The sequence below is a fragment of the Cheilinus undulatus genome, linkage group 17, assembly GCF_018320785.1.
Source record: "Cheilinus undulatus linkage group 17, ASM1832078v1, whole genome shotgun sequence".
NCBI classification, from domain to species: domain Eukaryota; kingdom Metazoa; phylum Chordata; class Actinopteri; order Labriformes; family Labridae; genus Cheilinus; species Cheilinus undulatus.
This window is the reverse complement of record NC_054881.1, coordinates 19022783-19039670: the sequence shown is the minus strand read 5'-3', so window position 1 is coordinate 19039670 and position 16888 is coordinate 19022783. Positions and strand designations below refer to the sequence as shown.

The window sequence follows — 16888 nt, the reverse complement described above, 5'->3', positions numbered from 1 at the left end:
ATGCAGTTGTCAGTGTAAAACTAGAATTTTGGCCACTTTTTAACTGCTTTTCACAATTTTTACACCACATTTTCCCGACTTATTTTTTAACCAAAATTTACTCATTTATCACATTTTTGCCCTTTTAACATATTTTTGCCTATTTCAACCCATTTTGACCATCTTTTTAACCACTTTTCAACACTTATTGCTGCCCATTTTTGCCACTTCTGGCCCATTTTTGCCTTTATTTTGCAATCATTTATTTTCCCATTTAAGTTATTACAATTCCTTCTACTTTATTCTCCAGTTTTCTGACATTTGTGCACATCATGGCTTAGTTATCTAGTCTGACAAAAGTTTCCAAATGGTTTAGTCAATGTGCCCATCCACATTTCCAAAAAAAGGTATTTCTGTTTAAAGAAAATGGATTCACATTTTGAAATTGCAATACCATACTACAGCATAAATAATTCTTTTTTTGTTGCTTTGTTATTAGTGGTTGTTATATTGGTTAAATATAAAATATGGTTATCACTTATTAATTTTACAATGGACCATGAGTTTTCTCTTGAAGGTGGCTAGGCTCTGCCTTAGAGATGGGGTGAGGAGTTCGGACATCCGGAGGGATCTCAAAGTAGAGCCACTGTTCCTTTGAATCAAAAGGAGCCAGCTGAGGTGGTTTGGGCATCTGGTCAGGACACCTTCTGAACGCCTCCCTTTGGAGGTTTTCGGGGCACATCCCGTTGGGAGGAGAACTTGGAGAAGACCCAGAATGCACTGTGACTCAGCTCCGGATAAGTGGAAGAAGATGGATGGATTTAGTATATAAAGTAGAAATCATAATCGGTGTAGCAACCATGATCTAATAAATCAAGGCTCTGACCTTGTTTGCAAGGTTCACTTTTCATTTAACCTGACACAGCAGATAGACTAGTGCAAATATTCATAGCATGGTATATATTTCACATCCATCTGAACGACATCCCATAGCTGGTGTTTGGGAAGGGCAGAACCTTTTCAAAAACTCATGACAAACATTATGTCTGTCACATTCATAACAGGCCAATCAGAGCAACAGAACATACAGTGTAATAGGCAGGTGCCACCACCGAAGAGTTACCTACATAAGCAAGCTCAACAAGCAATACAACCAAACCACGCCTGTGGCTACCGTATCAACTTGAAGCTTTGCACATAAATGGAATCTGGCCAGCCCATTGCATTTGCAAGGTTACCTTTCATTCACACCGATTGCGATATCAAAAGTGCTTCACAGGCTTAATACTCTCACTTCTTTGTCATTGTATGTCCAAAGAATTTTTGGCCTTGCAGCCATCAGCAACAACTATTATCATTAGTTGACCTTTATCAGACTCCGATAGTCACAAAAAACGTTTAATCACTTTTCCACATAAGTAAAAAACAATCTTAAGACCTGTAAACTGACTTTGATTTGTAAAACTGGTAGACTTCCTCTTTAATTCAGGTTTAAATATTAGACTTGTACAAAAAACTGTTTATTGGTTATTTAGCCCACCTGCTCCTGTGGTGTGATCTCCATTCCTGAAAATATTTGGCTTCACAGATATTCTCCTCCATGAGCCGGTTGCCTGGTCCTGGGTGTACCGACACAGACCTGACTCAAAGTCACAGTTGGCAATGGAGGGGTCAAATGTCGGCTCTGAAGGGAAAAATTTCAGCATGAATGAACACTTTCATGGTCTTAGAGAGGCTTTAATAAGGATTTATCAGCAGGATGTAACAGACATGTAATATTACTTTTCCGCCCTTCCTCTGGTCACACAATCAGATCAACATTACAGTTTCAGTATAGAAGAAATATCATTATCTAAAAGCCCCATAGATTTGAAAAAAAGGACAAAAGTCATGCTTTAAAATGCCACCTTATACTGAAGTCTAGTAATGGATTCAGGACAAAAATGCAGTGTTTATTCCTCCTTATGTTCACCTCAAAGATTTTTATTGGCAGCTTCCACAACATTTATTCTTCCAATGTGACATTAACCATAAAGTCTTTTTGAAAACCTTAAATATTGTTATGTTTAAAATCATAAATATGACTGTTTCAGTTTGGCATGAAATGAGCATGTTCAGATTTAAAACTGTGCTAACCAGAGTCTGTGCTGCAAACCTCTGGAGAAAAGGAAATGTCATCAACTGCAATGCGTCCGCCTCTCGGGCTGTTAAAGGCCACTTCAAAGACCACCTGGAGAGACAAGCAGACGCTCATTAACAAAGCTGCATCTGCATGCAAGATGCACACCCGCACACAGAAGTCCTATTTATGTGCACTGACGTAGAGTTTTGAGGTAACTGCAGCGACAGCTATTCTCCTGCATTTTGCACAAGCTAGTTTGATGAATATGAAGACAAAAATCATGAGCCTCCACATTTTTCAAAAGAATGGAGATAAAGAGAGAATCTTTGAAAAGAAATGGATGTTAAAAAAACTTCCAACTTGACCCATATTGCCACCCAGGCCCACATGTAAAAGCTGTAGTCCTTTTATTCAATACTTTTATTTTATAGTTGTATTACATGGGTAAATACTTCTCATTGGTTTTCTGAGATTGTTGCATTTTGTGTTTTTATCAGGGTCTGAAGAATTTCCCTCAAAGCTCTCTTGGAATATTGCGTTTACAAGCAAAGGATGGACATGAGCCCCATAACCATGACCCTTGACCTTCAAAATCTAGTCAGTAAAAGTGAGGTAAGTGGACATTTGTGCAAAGTTAAAAAAAAAAAAAAAAAAAAGGTTTATTTTTGGGCATTTTGTGCCTTTGTTTGTTGGGGGGGCGTGTGGTGGGGGGCCTTGGGCTGGGTTCGAGCCCAGGCTGCCCGTGTACATGGGGCGCGCACCTTATCCATTCTGCCACCTACGCCCCACATTTGTGCAAAGTTTGACAAAATTCCCTCCAAGCGTTCTTGCACTATTGTGTTTGTAAGCAAGGCATGTGCACAAGCCCCATGGCTTTAACCTTTGACCTTAAAATATCATATCCATCATTATTTGGTTTTGGTGTAAATTTGCGCAAAGTTTGAAGAAAATCTCTCAAAGCCTTCTGACCTATGACCTCTAAATTGTGATCAGTTCATGCTTGAATCAGACGAACATTCATGCGAAGTTTGAAGCAAATCCTTCAAAGTGTTCTAAAGGTTCTGTGGTCACAAGGATGGCCAGGAAATCAAGGAATAAACATCAGAAAAAATGACCTTGACCTTTGATCTATGACCTCCAAAATATAATTGTTTCATCTTTTGGTCAGGGTGGACACTTGTGCCAAGTTTAGAGAACATATGTCAAAGTGTTCTTTGGATATATTATTCACAAGAATGGCATGAACAGACAGTTTTTTTTTAACAAAAGCTACTATAAGCCACAACACGGGACAAGTTATATCTGAACAAATCTGGCACAAATGTATTTAAACTGTTGACTTTGCATCCCCCTCATATTTATATAGTTACCAATGCCAAGGAGGTTATGTGATTGGGTGGGTTTGTTCATTTGTTTGTGAGTTTGATAGTAACATAACTCAAAAAGTCATGGACGGATTTTCATGAAATTTTCATGAAATGTCAGAAATGGCATAAGGAAGAACTGATTAGATTTTGGGAGTGATCCGGATCACCTTCTGGATCCAGGTATTTTTTTTTAAGGATTCTTTACTATTGGGAGATAGGGCTAACGGCGGAAGTCTGCGCTGTTACCACTTTACACTAGGAGATGGCGGACATGAGTAACTTTAATCCCAGCAGCATTTTTTGGTGTGTTTCTTTTTAAAGTTGTGGAGTTTATAGAGTTTGAAAGACACACGCCTGGTTGAGGAGATGAGTCGGAGCTTGAGAGAGAAAGACAGCGAATTGTAGCGAGAATACTCATAATGATGGGAGGAACAGAGGAATATTCACCCTCTGCCATGACTTTCAGTCGTCCGGTGAGACCATGGGTGCTTCCACCATGACAGTCCACACGTAGCGAAGCCAATGCTTTGCCTCACCATGTCTCCACCCCACCGGGGAGGGAGTAATCGGCAAATTAGATTTTGGGAGTGATCCAGATCACCATCTGGATCCAGGAATGTTTTTAAAGGATTCTTCACTATTGGGAGATAGGGCTAATGGCGGAGGTCTGCACTCTCTGAGTGCTTTTCTAGTTATCAAATACATTTATGTTCAAACTGACCTGTACAGAGTACGGTGCCTTCAGATCCACCTGCACAGGTACCCATTCTCCCAGTGTCGTGCTCCAGTCGCTCTGATTCTCTTTCCCTGCCCTCCACAGCTCCTGGTACTGACCCAGTTTATCTCTGGTGTAAACGGAAAACAGGTTTCCTCTCTCCTCGCTACGCTGGTACTGAAAGCTCAGGCAGCCTGACATCGGCACCATCGTCATTGGAGACACCAGCTTGGCTACTTCTTTGAAAGTCTTGGCGTAGATTGAGTCCACGTACATCAAGTGACCTGAGAGATAATTACAAGTATAGATGTACATTTTTGTTGTACAATTTGATTATTTCATATTTTACTGATATCAGCCTTAAAAACAACTGTATATAACTTATTAGTTTTGTTCCTGATAGTCTCATCTGGTTATGTAGGTCATAAAGAACTGTCAGTATTAATTTCAGTTTGTTTTGTAACCAGTTAAACTCCTGATAGAGCCTTTAAACAGCAAACAACCGCCCATTATGTCAGAAATGAAAACACAAGGGCCTCTGAGTCACCGCAGAATAAAATTTCCTTTGTACTCAAAATATGAGTAATCCTACTCACCCGTCTTGTTGTTGTATGTGTGGTCATTGGGCATGTCGTTGTGGAGCAGCTGCCCCATCCCTCCTCCAACAAACCAGTTGACATTAGCGTTCCACTGATTACTGTATCCACACAGGTGAGACTCCTCAAAATCACAGTCTAAGAGAAGAAAATGAGACATCAGCAACAAAACTTCAACTGTATGTGAGGTCAAAAGGCCTTCATATCCAATAAGACCATATGGTCTTCCTCCAGACATTCCTATGTGAATTATTCTTTCATTTTGTTTAAGAAAGCCGCTTGAGTGATGTTTGTGTGAAATCACTGACCCAGGCAGTATCCGGGGCTGATGTGGATCTCAAAGATGGCCACGCTGCTCCCAGGGCTCGCTCCAGGTTTACCTTCAACCACAACCTAATCAACGACACATGTTCAGTTAAATCCTGTAACCAGTGATACGGACTGACATGAGAATGACATCACAGACATGAATGAGCGCAAGGTCACAGAGAGCGCACACATGAAATGTAGAGATGTAATTTACTGTGAAGCTCTAGTGAGCAGCAGGATTGATGTAAAATGTTTAACAGAGGACAAAATGACACGCAGAGGGAGGAAACGTTTATAAAATCATGAAGTCATGGCTTGTACATGTGAGTACATGAGTGGGTGTAAGCATGATGAACAGAGATAAACTGTACTTTAGATTATGAAAATATGGCCTGAAAAACATATGCTGCTAATATAGCGCAATATAAGTGCCTACCCAAATATCTGCTCTTTAGCTGCTTGATGCTCAGGTATTTTTTGAGAGTAGTGTGTAACTTTTTCTGATTTCTTACTCTCAGTTGTACTGATATACAATAAAAGTCAAAATCTCTAAAACTATGAATGTAAATTCTGCCACCAGGGGTCCTGCCAGTGTGTCACCCTAGCTCCCCTGGTTAATCAGTATTCCTGGCAAGCATTACACCATGAACACAAAAGAACACTGCAAGCAAGTAAGAGAAAAGGCTATTGTACTACACGGTCAAGTGGAGCAAAGTTCTTTGGTCTGATGAGACCAAACTCATGCTTTTTGGCCATTAAGAAACCACCCTATGTTTGGTGGACACCTAACAATGCACATTATACCACAAACACACCATCCCCACTGTAAAGGCCTTAACACACTGGGTCCGTTATTTTCGGATGCATTTTTTTTTTGATCCGTAATCCGAAAAAAAACAAAGCCAAGTTGGAGAAATGAAGAGTAACTTTTTAATTCAACCTCTGTTATGACCTGTGAGTGGGCTACAAACTTCTGCTTTTATCTGTTATGTTTCCATATCTGATATCCACATAATACACCCGCAAACTACGGTGTTTGCAGTGAGGTTTTGGTGCGAGAGAGAGAGGGGAGAGAGAGGAGGGGTCAGGCAGGGGTGAGCAAGTGAGGAGGAAGCAGCAGGCACTGTTTTGAATCATCAGCCACCCATTTAAATGACTTGGACTGAGGCAAAATTTCGCATAAAATCGAACCTGTTCCGAAATATGACATATGACGTATGACATATGATGACCAAACATTTCGGCGTCAGTGTGAAAACATGATTATAACAACATTGCTCGATTTTCTTTTTTAACGTGCGAAAAATTTGGACAAAATAAACTGACTCAGTGTGCAAAAGCCTTAAAGCATGGTGGTGGCAGCATCATGCTGTGGGAATGCTTCTCAGCAGCCGGCTGAGGGAGGCTTGTAAAGGTAGAGGATAGAATAAATGTGGCAAACTATAGGAGAATCCTGGTGGACAATCCTAATCAGTCTGCAATAGAGCTATGGCTTAGGAGAAGATTCATTTTTAACACCTGTGATCTTGTGAGCAAGATCAGCCCTCTCTTAGACTGAATGATGAAGCACGTTTTGAAATCATAGGAAAGATCAAGAGCTTAAAGTATGTGCAGAAAATGTCCCCTAGGGATATATGTGTGTAGTCGTTTAAAGGGTTAAAGTGGATTGAACAAAAACACCAGCATTAGAGCACATTTGTTATGGTCATGGTAAGGCTGCTATAAATATTAAAAAAGTAAGGTGTCACTTTGTCAGACCTGAGAGATGAAGTAAAGGTGGTGTGTTTGTGTTAGGTAACAATTTATTTTCCACTATCAGTCTTTAAGTTTAAATTTCTGGACTGAAATAGTCTTGGTTTATGCTTCGAGAAGCCCACACATGGTACCGAGCTGACTTTCCATTCTGTAGGTCCCGACCCTGTCAGACTCGGCTCTGCCTCTGCATTTAATATAAACACAAGCTGGACTGTTCCCACAATGTTTAGACAATGTGTGTGAGTTTTTTCCACACACTTCTGATTGGCCTCACTCTGGGCCTGCATGTGTTATGTCAACCTATATCTGTCCTCCTTTCAACAGCAGCACAACTATAGAGTTTTTATAACCCTGCTGTTAGAGATTTGGACACACATGAGACACTATGGACGTCATTTATACTGATGTTTTTTTTTCTTACAATGAGTTTAAACTCTTATTTTGTGTATAAACTTTGGGCAAAAGTGTAACTGGGACACTTTGTTTACTTTCATGTGAATATCTTTCTATAGAAATAGTAATAATCTTGATGAGGAAAAATTACTTGTGTTTGACAATTTTTTTTTTGTATCTTTTTGATGAACCAACTTTAAAATGATCAGAGACATCCAAGTAAAGGTTTAGTTTTACACAGAGCTCTCTGCCTGCATTCATGGTCCCCAAATGATGAATGTCATGAGTGTGCTTAGTGACCACAAGAACTTTTTTGTTGTTGAGAGACCCTTAAAAACTATGGGCAGGACTAAATTATCAGCCAGGCATTGACGGCCTAGTGGTTAGGTTGCACCCCATTTATGGAGACTTTAGATCCCCCAGGGTTCAAATCTGACCTTCATCTCATTTACCCAACATCTTTTCCCCCTCACTCTGCCCAATCTCCTACTCTACCCACTGTCCTATCAAAATAAAACTGAAAGCCTAAAACTTGTATGTGGAAAAATATTATATTTACATCAGAAATTACCCTCTGAAAGTTTCTCATGATCAGAGTTGTGATTGACTGTTAAGTTTTGTTTGTTTCTGTCATTCTTGGATAAAAAACTGTTCTTTAAATCAGTGCCTCAGGAGTCTGGCTGCAGACCGTACATCTCTGACGGCCCCCCTCATTCATGTAAGATGCTGTCTCTGTCAGAATGGAAGTGACGTAGTCTGCTGGTACAAAGTATTTCCAGTTTTATTTTTGTCTTAATTCACCTCTGTTCATAAACAAAGTCTGGCAGTTACATTCATGAAATAACCACATTGTAAACATTACAAACAAAGCAACATTTTGTGAATATATCAGAAAAAAAGGTTCAGATGTCTAACCCAGGATTAAATTATGCATAGACCCATTTTTGAAGTAGTTACATAAATGGTGGCTTGCTTAAGCATCAATAGTTTTAGCTAAAGCTAACAGTTACGCTAGCTACATAATTAACACGCCACATATGCCACAGTAGCTAAGTAAGCTTTAGCAACGAGAGTTTTAGCAACATAAGCTTTGGAAAAAAAAAAACTAAAGATAGTGTAGCTACCTAGATAAGGTAGCTACGTAGTGTGTGTAGCTGCCTTTTGAGCTTAGCTTTAGCTACATAGTTACCTATGTGTCTATGTAGCTTACTCAGCTAATGGATTATAGGTAAGCTATATTTGCTGCATTAGAATATTTTCATGGAGCTTTTTTCCTGTAAGGAGACTGTTTACTCAGCTTTATCAAATGTTTTTTTTTTTGATGCCTTTATTTGATAGAGGAAGGACAGTGGATAGACTTGGAAACAGGGCAGAGAGTGGGGAGAGACATGTAGTGAATGCCCTCAGGCTGGATTCGAACCTGGGCCGCCCGTGTACGTGGGTGGCCTGAAACCACTTGACCATCTGTGTGCCCAGCTTTATCAAACGTTTTGTAATCAGGTTTTGCAGGTCAGGTTTTTAACTTTTGGTATCCCAACCCTTTCCCTAAACCAAATGGAAGTTTAATCCCATTTTATTCCAAAGGTTTTAGTATGTATTTTTGTTCTGACAGACACAATGTCTCACATGAGCAGTCTGCAAAAGGGGTCATCTTAGATGTACAGTCTGCAGTGAGGCCCCTCTCCAGGACCTACCATCTACTCCTCAGTGAGAGATTGCAAACAAAATGCTTCATATCTGTTGAACAATCATGTTTATTTTATCAGAGATAGAGCAGTTTGGACCTCAGAAAGAACAAAATGTGACAATATAAAGCAAGCACCTTTTTAAAGAATTTCGTTGACATACCAGCACTTTTTGTTCAGGCTCGCATTTGCAACCCACTTTTGGGTCCTGACCTAGCAGTTGAGAACCACTGCTTTAAAATGCACTTATACTACAGAATTTCTCATTTTTACGAAACAGGGTGAACTTTTATTTATTTTAACAAACTTCTTCTGGCTTCACCGGGCTGTCTTTAGATGTCACTGTAAAAATGGTAGTAATATAAAACTGAACAATAGTTCCTATTGTTACAAGCTTAACGCTCAGTTACCACTCTTGTTAGAATGAGAAATATCAAAGTTTTCCCTATGCATGTAATCCTTTTAGTAAGTATATAAAACTTCCTTATAAGCTTAAAAAGTTTTCCTTTCTGGTTTGTACCACATGCTTTTTTCCAGTTCCTTGCTGTTCTCTAACTTTATAGTCAAATTGCTTATTGACACTGCCTTTTCAAGCATATATTTACATCTCTGTAGCGTTTTACCTTCAGTATCAGTGTCTTAAGAGAGGCTTAATGGAGGGAGAGGCAAAGTGATTCCTTCTCTGATTTTAGAGGTTGAAACAGAGCGGCTACAGAGATTAGGTAGGATTGGTAAGGCCAGCAGGGTGTGTGCATGTTTGACTTTTGTGTTTGTGTAGCTCCTACTGTGCCGTGCTCTCTGGTACTTCCACAACACTGTAACGCAGTGTGAATTAACAGACGGAGCTACCAATGCTACGCTGTGTGGAACGGTGCATAAATGTGTTAAAGTGTAATGACAGCATTGCTACGATACTGATGCATAAATGCTGTGTAAAATTTAAGCCATGATGTTTTTGTTTTTCCAAAATATAACAATGTGTAAATATCAAACTTATATTAGGTTTATGAGCAGTTAAGCTATCATTACATCTAATAAAGTCTGGCAAAAGCAGTGGTCATTTCAGGTGGCAAAAATAACATCTGACCAGTTGCAAACTATGTGCATCCAAATCTAAAGTCAGCTAATTTGATGAGCACATTCCTGCCCCATAAAGAACAAGCACATTATATATACGTAACAGACTTTCTTTTGGTACTTTCTTCAACACAAATGACTTTTAATGCCTTAAAGGCTCTAAGAATAGCCTTTTCACTTTATGATGAACCATAAACAGTGTTTAGACCCCATCATAGGCACTGTGGACCTTACTTAAGCCTTGTTTTTTACTAAAGCCTGTTCTCCTCTTTAAAAAACAATTAAAGACACTTAAGATTATATTACCCTGTAGGGATCAGTGTTGTTCTGCAGGTCCATGCTTGAGATGACCCAGCTGTCAGAGGCCTCCTGGCTGTTCCACAGTGGCCTGTCGAAGCTCTTCCCCTCGGTACGCTGCAGCACCGTCAGACTCCCCGACCCGCTGATCTGATAGACGAGCCTCAGGCAGCTCCACTCATCCTGCTCCAGAGCCGGGCTCAGAAGGATGCCTATGGTCTCTTTCTGTGGTCCAGGATATGCATCTGAATTGTCATCCTCGACATCAGCTGGGACGGCATCCACGGCAACGAAACGGCCTGAAACAGAAAGGTATGAAGAAGCCCTGAAAAAAGGCCTTTTAAAGGTGTTTTACATGCCATCTTGACTGATCTGACTTGGTTCTGACTTGCCATCTTTAATGGCAAATAGTTTTTATTCATTTTTATGTGGTTGAAGTCAGAGACAATTGGCGAGAATCAGCTTTTTTTTTCTTTTTCTTTTTTTTTTTTTTTTTGCTGATTCATGGAGCTTCTCCAGTTGTTGCAAGATTTTCATTGAGGTGGGGCTGTTATGACTTTTGAGTGGACCAAAGCTTGAACTTTTCAGTGTACATGACTTTTTTAACACGTAGGGTCACAGAAATACAAAGAGTTTGTCTTCTGGCCCCAGAGACATGAAGCAGGACATGAAATAGCTTATTTGCCAACAGTGGCACCACTATCATCTACATAAATCACATAAAACAGTGTCAGCAACATCCTACATTGGTTTCTGAAGTGGAACTTTTAGGCTTTATAATAGGGGAGGCCATGTTGGAAAAGCTGGTTCAAACTAGCTAAGTAACAGAAAATGACACTGAGTTAAGGCAAGTCTAAAGCCTCCAAGAAAACAACTTCAACACTCCCACCTGTCAGTTAGACAAGCATCCCTAATAATATAGAATTGTTATCCTTAAATGTCCTCACAAATTAAAACTATCCTTGAAAATTGTGTACCAATAAAGAAATAAGCTGTTGATACCGAATTTGTTATTTTTACTAGACTGTAAACCTATTTATTTCTACTGTAAAAATATGCATTTTAACATGGGTGTTAACGGGACTTCCAGTGATTTTGGAACCAGCCTCTAGTGGACATGCAGGAAATGCAGTTTCTTGCATTTCTGGATTGGTTTAATTTCTAACCACCAAAGGATTGCTTGTTCCCCTCCATAATTTGCTGTCACTATGCTATCATACTGTTCAACAGTTAACTGAAAGTATAAATTAAGCCTGATTTATACTTCTGCGACAGATCTACCCTGTAGCCTACGCCATATCTTTGCTTAATCATGAACCCATGCAGAAGCCAGAGAGTTTAACCTGAGTGGCCCATGGACATAGAGTGATCCAGTGGTGGACTCAGGATGTTTAAGGGGCAGGAGCGAAAATTGGGCATCTGATGCATGTGGTGGGACACCAGTGCAAAAAATATTTAACTTGAAACATATAGCCTACAAAACAGAGATTAGATTTAACATTTCTATTACAATTAAATGACAAGAACTCTATAAAAACAGATGAGGGGCTATTAATTATTTAACCAATAATTTTACAAAGTGTACAAGGGCAGATTCAAGAGCGCATGTTATCAAATTTAATTCACTCAGAGGGTGTTACAGAGGCACTTTGTCGAATTTGTCCACTTGAATGGTGCTACAGAGGCCCTTAAGTCAAATTTTGTCCTCTCAGAGGTCACTTGGAAGAAACTTTGTAATTTTTTTTCCACTCATAGGGCACCTTAAAGGCACTTTATTAAATTTTGTCCACTCAAGGGGCACTTAAAAGCGCACTTTGTTAAATTTTATCCACTCAGATGGTGCTACAGAGGCCCTTAAGTCAATTTTTTTCACCTCAGAAGGCTGCTCAATAGCACTTTGTCAGATTTTATCTACTCAGAGGGCACTCTAGAGGGCACTTTATCATAATTATCTACTTCTAGGGGCATCAGAAAGGGCAGGGTTTTTTTTTTCAAACATTATGGCACCAAGGTAGGCAATTGCCCTCCTGCTCCCCCTCTGAGTCTACCAATGGTGTGACCATACTGTTGGGACATTGGCTTCCATTCTTCAGTTTTTTTTAAAGAGATTTTCAAAGGACCAAAGTGGTGGACTGACCAATGAGTTAACTCATAACAGCAGACAAAATAAATGTTTAGACTTTCAATTGCTTTATTTTGCAGTGTGATATGATGAAAACACAAGTTTTACACCTGAGAAGCTGATTCCTCTTAACCTGGAGAAAAGGTCATATAAGAATCACTGTTGTTAAATATGCATGCCCACTCTAAACCTGACATGATGAACAAAGAAAGAAAGCTATGTTTTGTCTCTTTTGGAAAGATAACAGGGAGCACAGATGTTCAAGGCTAGATACTGCTACTCATGAAAAAGTTATTTAGTAAAAAAAAATAAAAAAGAAGAAGATATTCCGATGAAAAGGCCATTTATCAGTAATTCAACTCCAGTCCTGACAACAACTCCTTTTCTCTGCTCCAGGGCCCTGTGAGCTCTCCTTATCGGCCTGTCATTTATTATTTGTCCCCGTGGAAAGCTCTGCTGCCTGAGGCTCCTTCATCCCGACTAACACACATTTCTAAACTAACACACTCACACCAGAGCTGAGCTCATTTCAACGTCCAGTCAGTCAAGTCTGCATGTTTTTCTGCTTCTTTTGCCAAAAAACTACAAATGGTTGTATTTGACATATTGGACATAAACCTAATCTATCTCATTGAAGTTAAAAACAATGCACTTTCTTGATCCAATCAGTATCAATTCCTTATTTGGATGCAACAACAAAGAACATGAAAGGAGTTTCATGTATTTGACATGACTTCATTCCTTGCAGCAGCCTCAGATGTGCTGCAGAGACCAAGAGAGGAGAATAAATGAGCAAGAGTTGAGCTATTACCATTACAACATCAAACCACACTGACCTTTTTAAACAAGCCGGCGGCAATAGCAACAAGGATGGAAAAAGGAAGAGAGAAAGTGGCTGAAGTATCCCAGAGGAAAGACTGGCAGTCAGAAGAGCTGCAACAAATTCCAGACAAGTATGAGCAGGGAAAGAAAGTCATAAATGGGAGTTATTTGGATCAGGGACCTGTTACAGGAGCTACTGGAGCTCCAGAGCATGGCTACGTTGGAGGGAGTCTGCCTCCGCAGTCCATTAGGTATCAGTGAGATTGAGATTATTTGGTCCAATAAATGACAGGCCTTGCATCTCATTCAGTGGCCGAGCTTCAGGATCTTAAGAAGGAATTAGAGCCAACTTTCAAATATTTTCCATGATAACGTGCATTTTTGTTTATTTTCAAGAGATTTTAAAGAATTAACAAATCATCATTGGAAGATCCGCTTTATTATCACAAGATGAAGATAAAAAAGGCAAAATTCTTGAGAAATTGATCCAATTTGACTTTTTTTTAATGGCAAAAATAATTAAAATCATATATATATATATGGATATGCTATCAGCTCATTATAGAATTTCTGCTTTTTAAATTCTAATTCATGACCTCCTGAAAACTCCACACCACTCACTTTTGGGTCCTGATCCACCAGATGAGAACCACTAATCTAATTCATGTCATAACTTGTTTACAAACTAACCTTAAAAATCAGATGCTGATTTGCTACACTGTCATCAGGCAAATCAATTTTACAAAGCTCCAATCTACAATGTTTGTGCTGGACCAAAATGGTTCGGAACAAATCAGCGAGTGGGGTTGAGTTGTACTGTGAGCCATTAGAAATGGCTGCCTCCACTGTGATTGTAGTATAAAGATACCTGTTTCTGGAGGGTCCAGACACAGGACCAGTATTCCTGGCAATCATTACACCATGAAGACAAAAGAACACTGCAAGCAACTCATATAAAGGGCTATGAAAATATAAGTCAGGGGATGGATACAAACAATTTCCAAGGCACTGAACATTCCCCAGAAGTCAGTTAAATCCATCATCAAGAAATGGAAAGAGCATGGCACATGTGTAAATCTGCCTAGATCAGACTGTCCTCACAAACTGAGATACCCTGTAAGAAGAAGAATAGTGAGAGAGGCCACCAAGACAAGCTTCAGCAGCTGAGATGGGAGAGACTGCATAAAACTGTTGACTAGTTTCTTCACCAGTCAAAGCTTTATGGGAGAGTGCCAAAGAGAGAGCCACTGTTGAAGAAAACTCAGATCAAATCTCCACTAGAGTTCGCCTAAAGGCATGTGGGAGACTCCATGGTCAAGTGGAAGAAAGTTATTTGGTCTGATGAGACCGAAATGTTGCTTTTTGGTCATCAGACAAGACGATATGTTTGGCGGACACTAATCTCTGCACATCACCACAAACACACCCCCACTGTGAAGCATAGTGGCAGCATCATGCCATGGAGATGCTTCTCTGCAGCCGGCCCTATAAGGCTTGTAAAGGTAGAGTGTAAAATAATGCGGCAAAGTATATGAAAATCCTGGAGGACAATCTTATTCAGTCTGCAAGAGAGCTACAGCTTGGGAGAAGATTTATTTTCCAGCAAGACAATGACCAGAAGCATACAGTGAAAGCTACACAGAAATGATCTAAAGACAACAAGGTGAATGTTCTGGAAAAAATACAACTAAGTGCAACCTCCCTTTGATATCAGGTCTTTTGTAAATATTGTTTCACTCCTTTAAACCACTGTTTGTGATTTTTTTTGACAGCAAGGCTTGTTGTGTCCACCTGCTTTCTCACAGCATGCAACACTTTGTTTATTACCTCCAGAACTAAAGCAGAGACATGAGATAAATACCAATCCTCTCTGGAGTTTTTTTTATAGAGGATGATATCATACTAGTGACCTTAAAGCAGTTTGGATACATCTAGTTTATCTTCCTTCTGTTCCTATGCTCTCTTCTAAAGCAATAATAAAAATGGAAATATTCAGTTGTGTAGAATGCCTCCATCACTCCTGACAATCCAAATGATTTTAACACAACTGCAAACCAATCAACAACTCTTTCAGACAAAGCACCTTTAAAGTCCCATAGACTGAGTTTCATCTGTGTTTGGAGGTTACAAAACCCTTGTGTAACAATTGAATGACTGATGCAGTTTCAATCTAAATGACAGTTTAATATCAATTGACTTCTTAAAAGTTTGGATCCATAAAACACAGCACTAAGCTCTGCAACTCTAGGGAACAGTGACGGTCTAAAGTATTTGGTGAAGCATGAATTTTTGGAAGCAGTGACTGGAGAACGGTTACTTTGGCACATCCAAGGTGCTCTTTAGAAAAACACTGAACTTCAAACTGCTCAAAGTGCTCTTCAGTGTCCAGCCCCCTCACTCTGATGGCTCCCCATTAATATGCATGTCTATAGGGCCCTGTTTGTAAATCTTTATGTGGGTGCAGCACATTCAAAAATAGAGACTGGATTAAGAAAGACTATCCTCTTTGTCTTTACCTTTTAACGTGTGGTGCAAGAATGAAAACAGTTAAGATTTTGGTTGAATTACTACAAAGCTGTAGTGGCAAAGCCCAAGTCCCTTTCACCATGCAGACACCTCAACAGAACCAGACTCATGTTGAACAGCTATCCCTCTGAATTTGTGTTAGGGTTTTAAGAGACAGAGGGAGATGCAAAAAGAGAAAGGGGTAGATACAGAGGAAGAGGGAGATGCAGGAAGAAGAGGAGAGGTAGAAAAAGAGGGGGGTGCAGAAAGAGAGGAGAGGAAGATGCAGACAGTGAGAGGAGCAAAATGCAGAGAGAAAGAAGTAGCAGAAGAAGAGAAACACAGGAAGAGAGACGAGGGGGTTAAAGCTAAAAAGAAGAGAAATGCGAGGATGGGGATGCAGAATGATAGTGCAGAAATAGGGAGGAAGGAGATGCAACAAACAGGGGGCATGCAGAAAGAGAAAAGATGAAGATGCAGAAAAAAGAGAAGAAAGCAGAAAAAGGGAAAAGTGGATGCAGATAAAGATACGAGGAAGGGGTGCAGAAAGAGATAACAAAGAAAAGCCAGAGGGCAGAGAAGGAAAATACAGGAGAGAGGAGGGAAGTAGATGCAGAAACAGAGAGGAGGAAGATGCAGAATTAAAGAGAGGAGGGAGATGCAGAGAAAGTGAAAAGTAGATGCAGACAGAAAGAAGAAGGAGATGCAGAAAAAAGAGGAAAGTGCAAAAACAGAGAGGTGGGATTCAGTAAGAAAAGGGAGATGCAGGAAAAAGGAAAGGTAGATGCATAAAAGAAAAGCAGTAGATGCAGAAAGAGATAAAAAGGAGAAGCAGAAAGGCAGAGAAGGGAGATCCAAGAAGAAAGAGGAGGGAGATGCAGGGATAAAGAGGAGGGAGATGCAGAAATAAAGAGGGGAGGAAGATGCAGAGAAAGAGAAGTAGATGCAGAAAAAAGAGGAAAGTGCAAAAAAGTGAGAGGAGGAGAGGAACAGGGAGATGCAGAAAGTGAAAAAATAAGCAGAACAACAGGTGGATGTGTGAATGTGAGACTATAATACACAGAGTCAGAGTCAAACTTAAAGAATAGCATCTAGAATGAGACCAGGTCTTGGATTGTTTCTGGGGCACCATTCATTATCACTC

The 16888-nt window shown here is 39.9% G+C and overlaps 1 protein-coding gene across 2 annotated transcripts in view; it reads right to left on the bottom strand.

Moving 5' to 3' along the window:
• The window catches only part of LOC121524893 (MAM domain-containing protein 2-like), a 36819-nt gene that overhangs the window by 7261 nt on the left and 12670 nt on the right, over window positions 1-16888 (bottom strand). For both annotated transcript variants that reach the window (XM_041810456.1, XM_041810455.1), the window contains 6 exons: window positions 10305-10594; window positions 5088-5172; window positions 4780-4917; window positions 4190-4467; window positions 2116-2209; window positions 1520-1663 (listed from right to left, as the gene is read on the bottom strand). In XM_041810456.1, coding sequence (XP_041666390.1) covers window positions 1520-1663; window positions 2116-2209; window positions 4190-4467; window positions 4780-4917; window positions 5088-5172; window positions 10305-10594 — 1029 coding nt within the window. The remainder of the gene's footprint in view (window positions 1-1519; window positions 1664-2115; window positions 2210-4189; window positions 4468-4779; window positions 4918-5087; window positions 5173-10304; window positions 10595-16888) is intronic.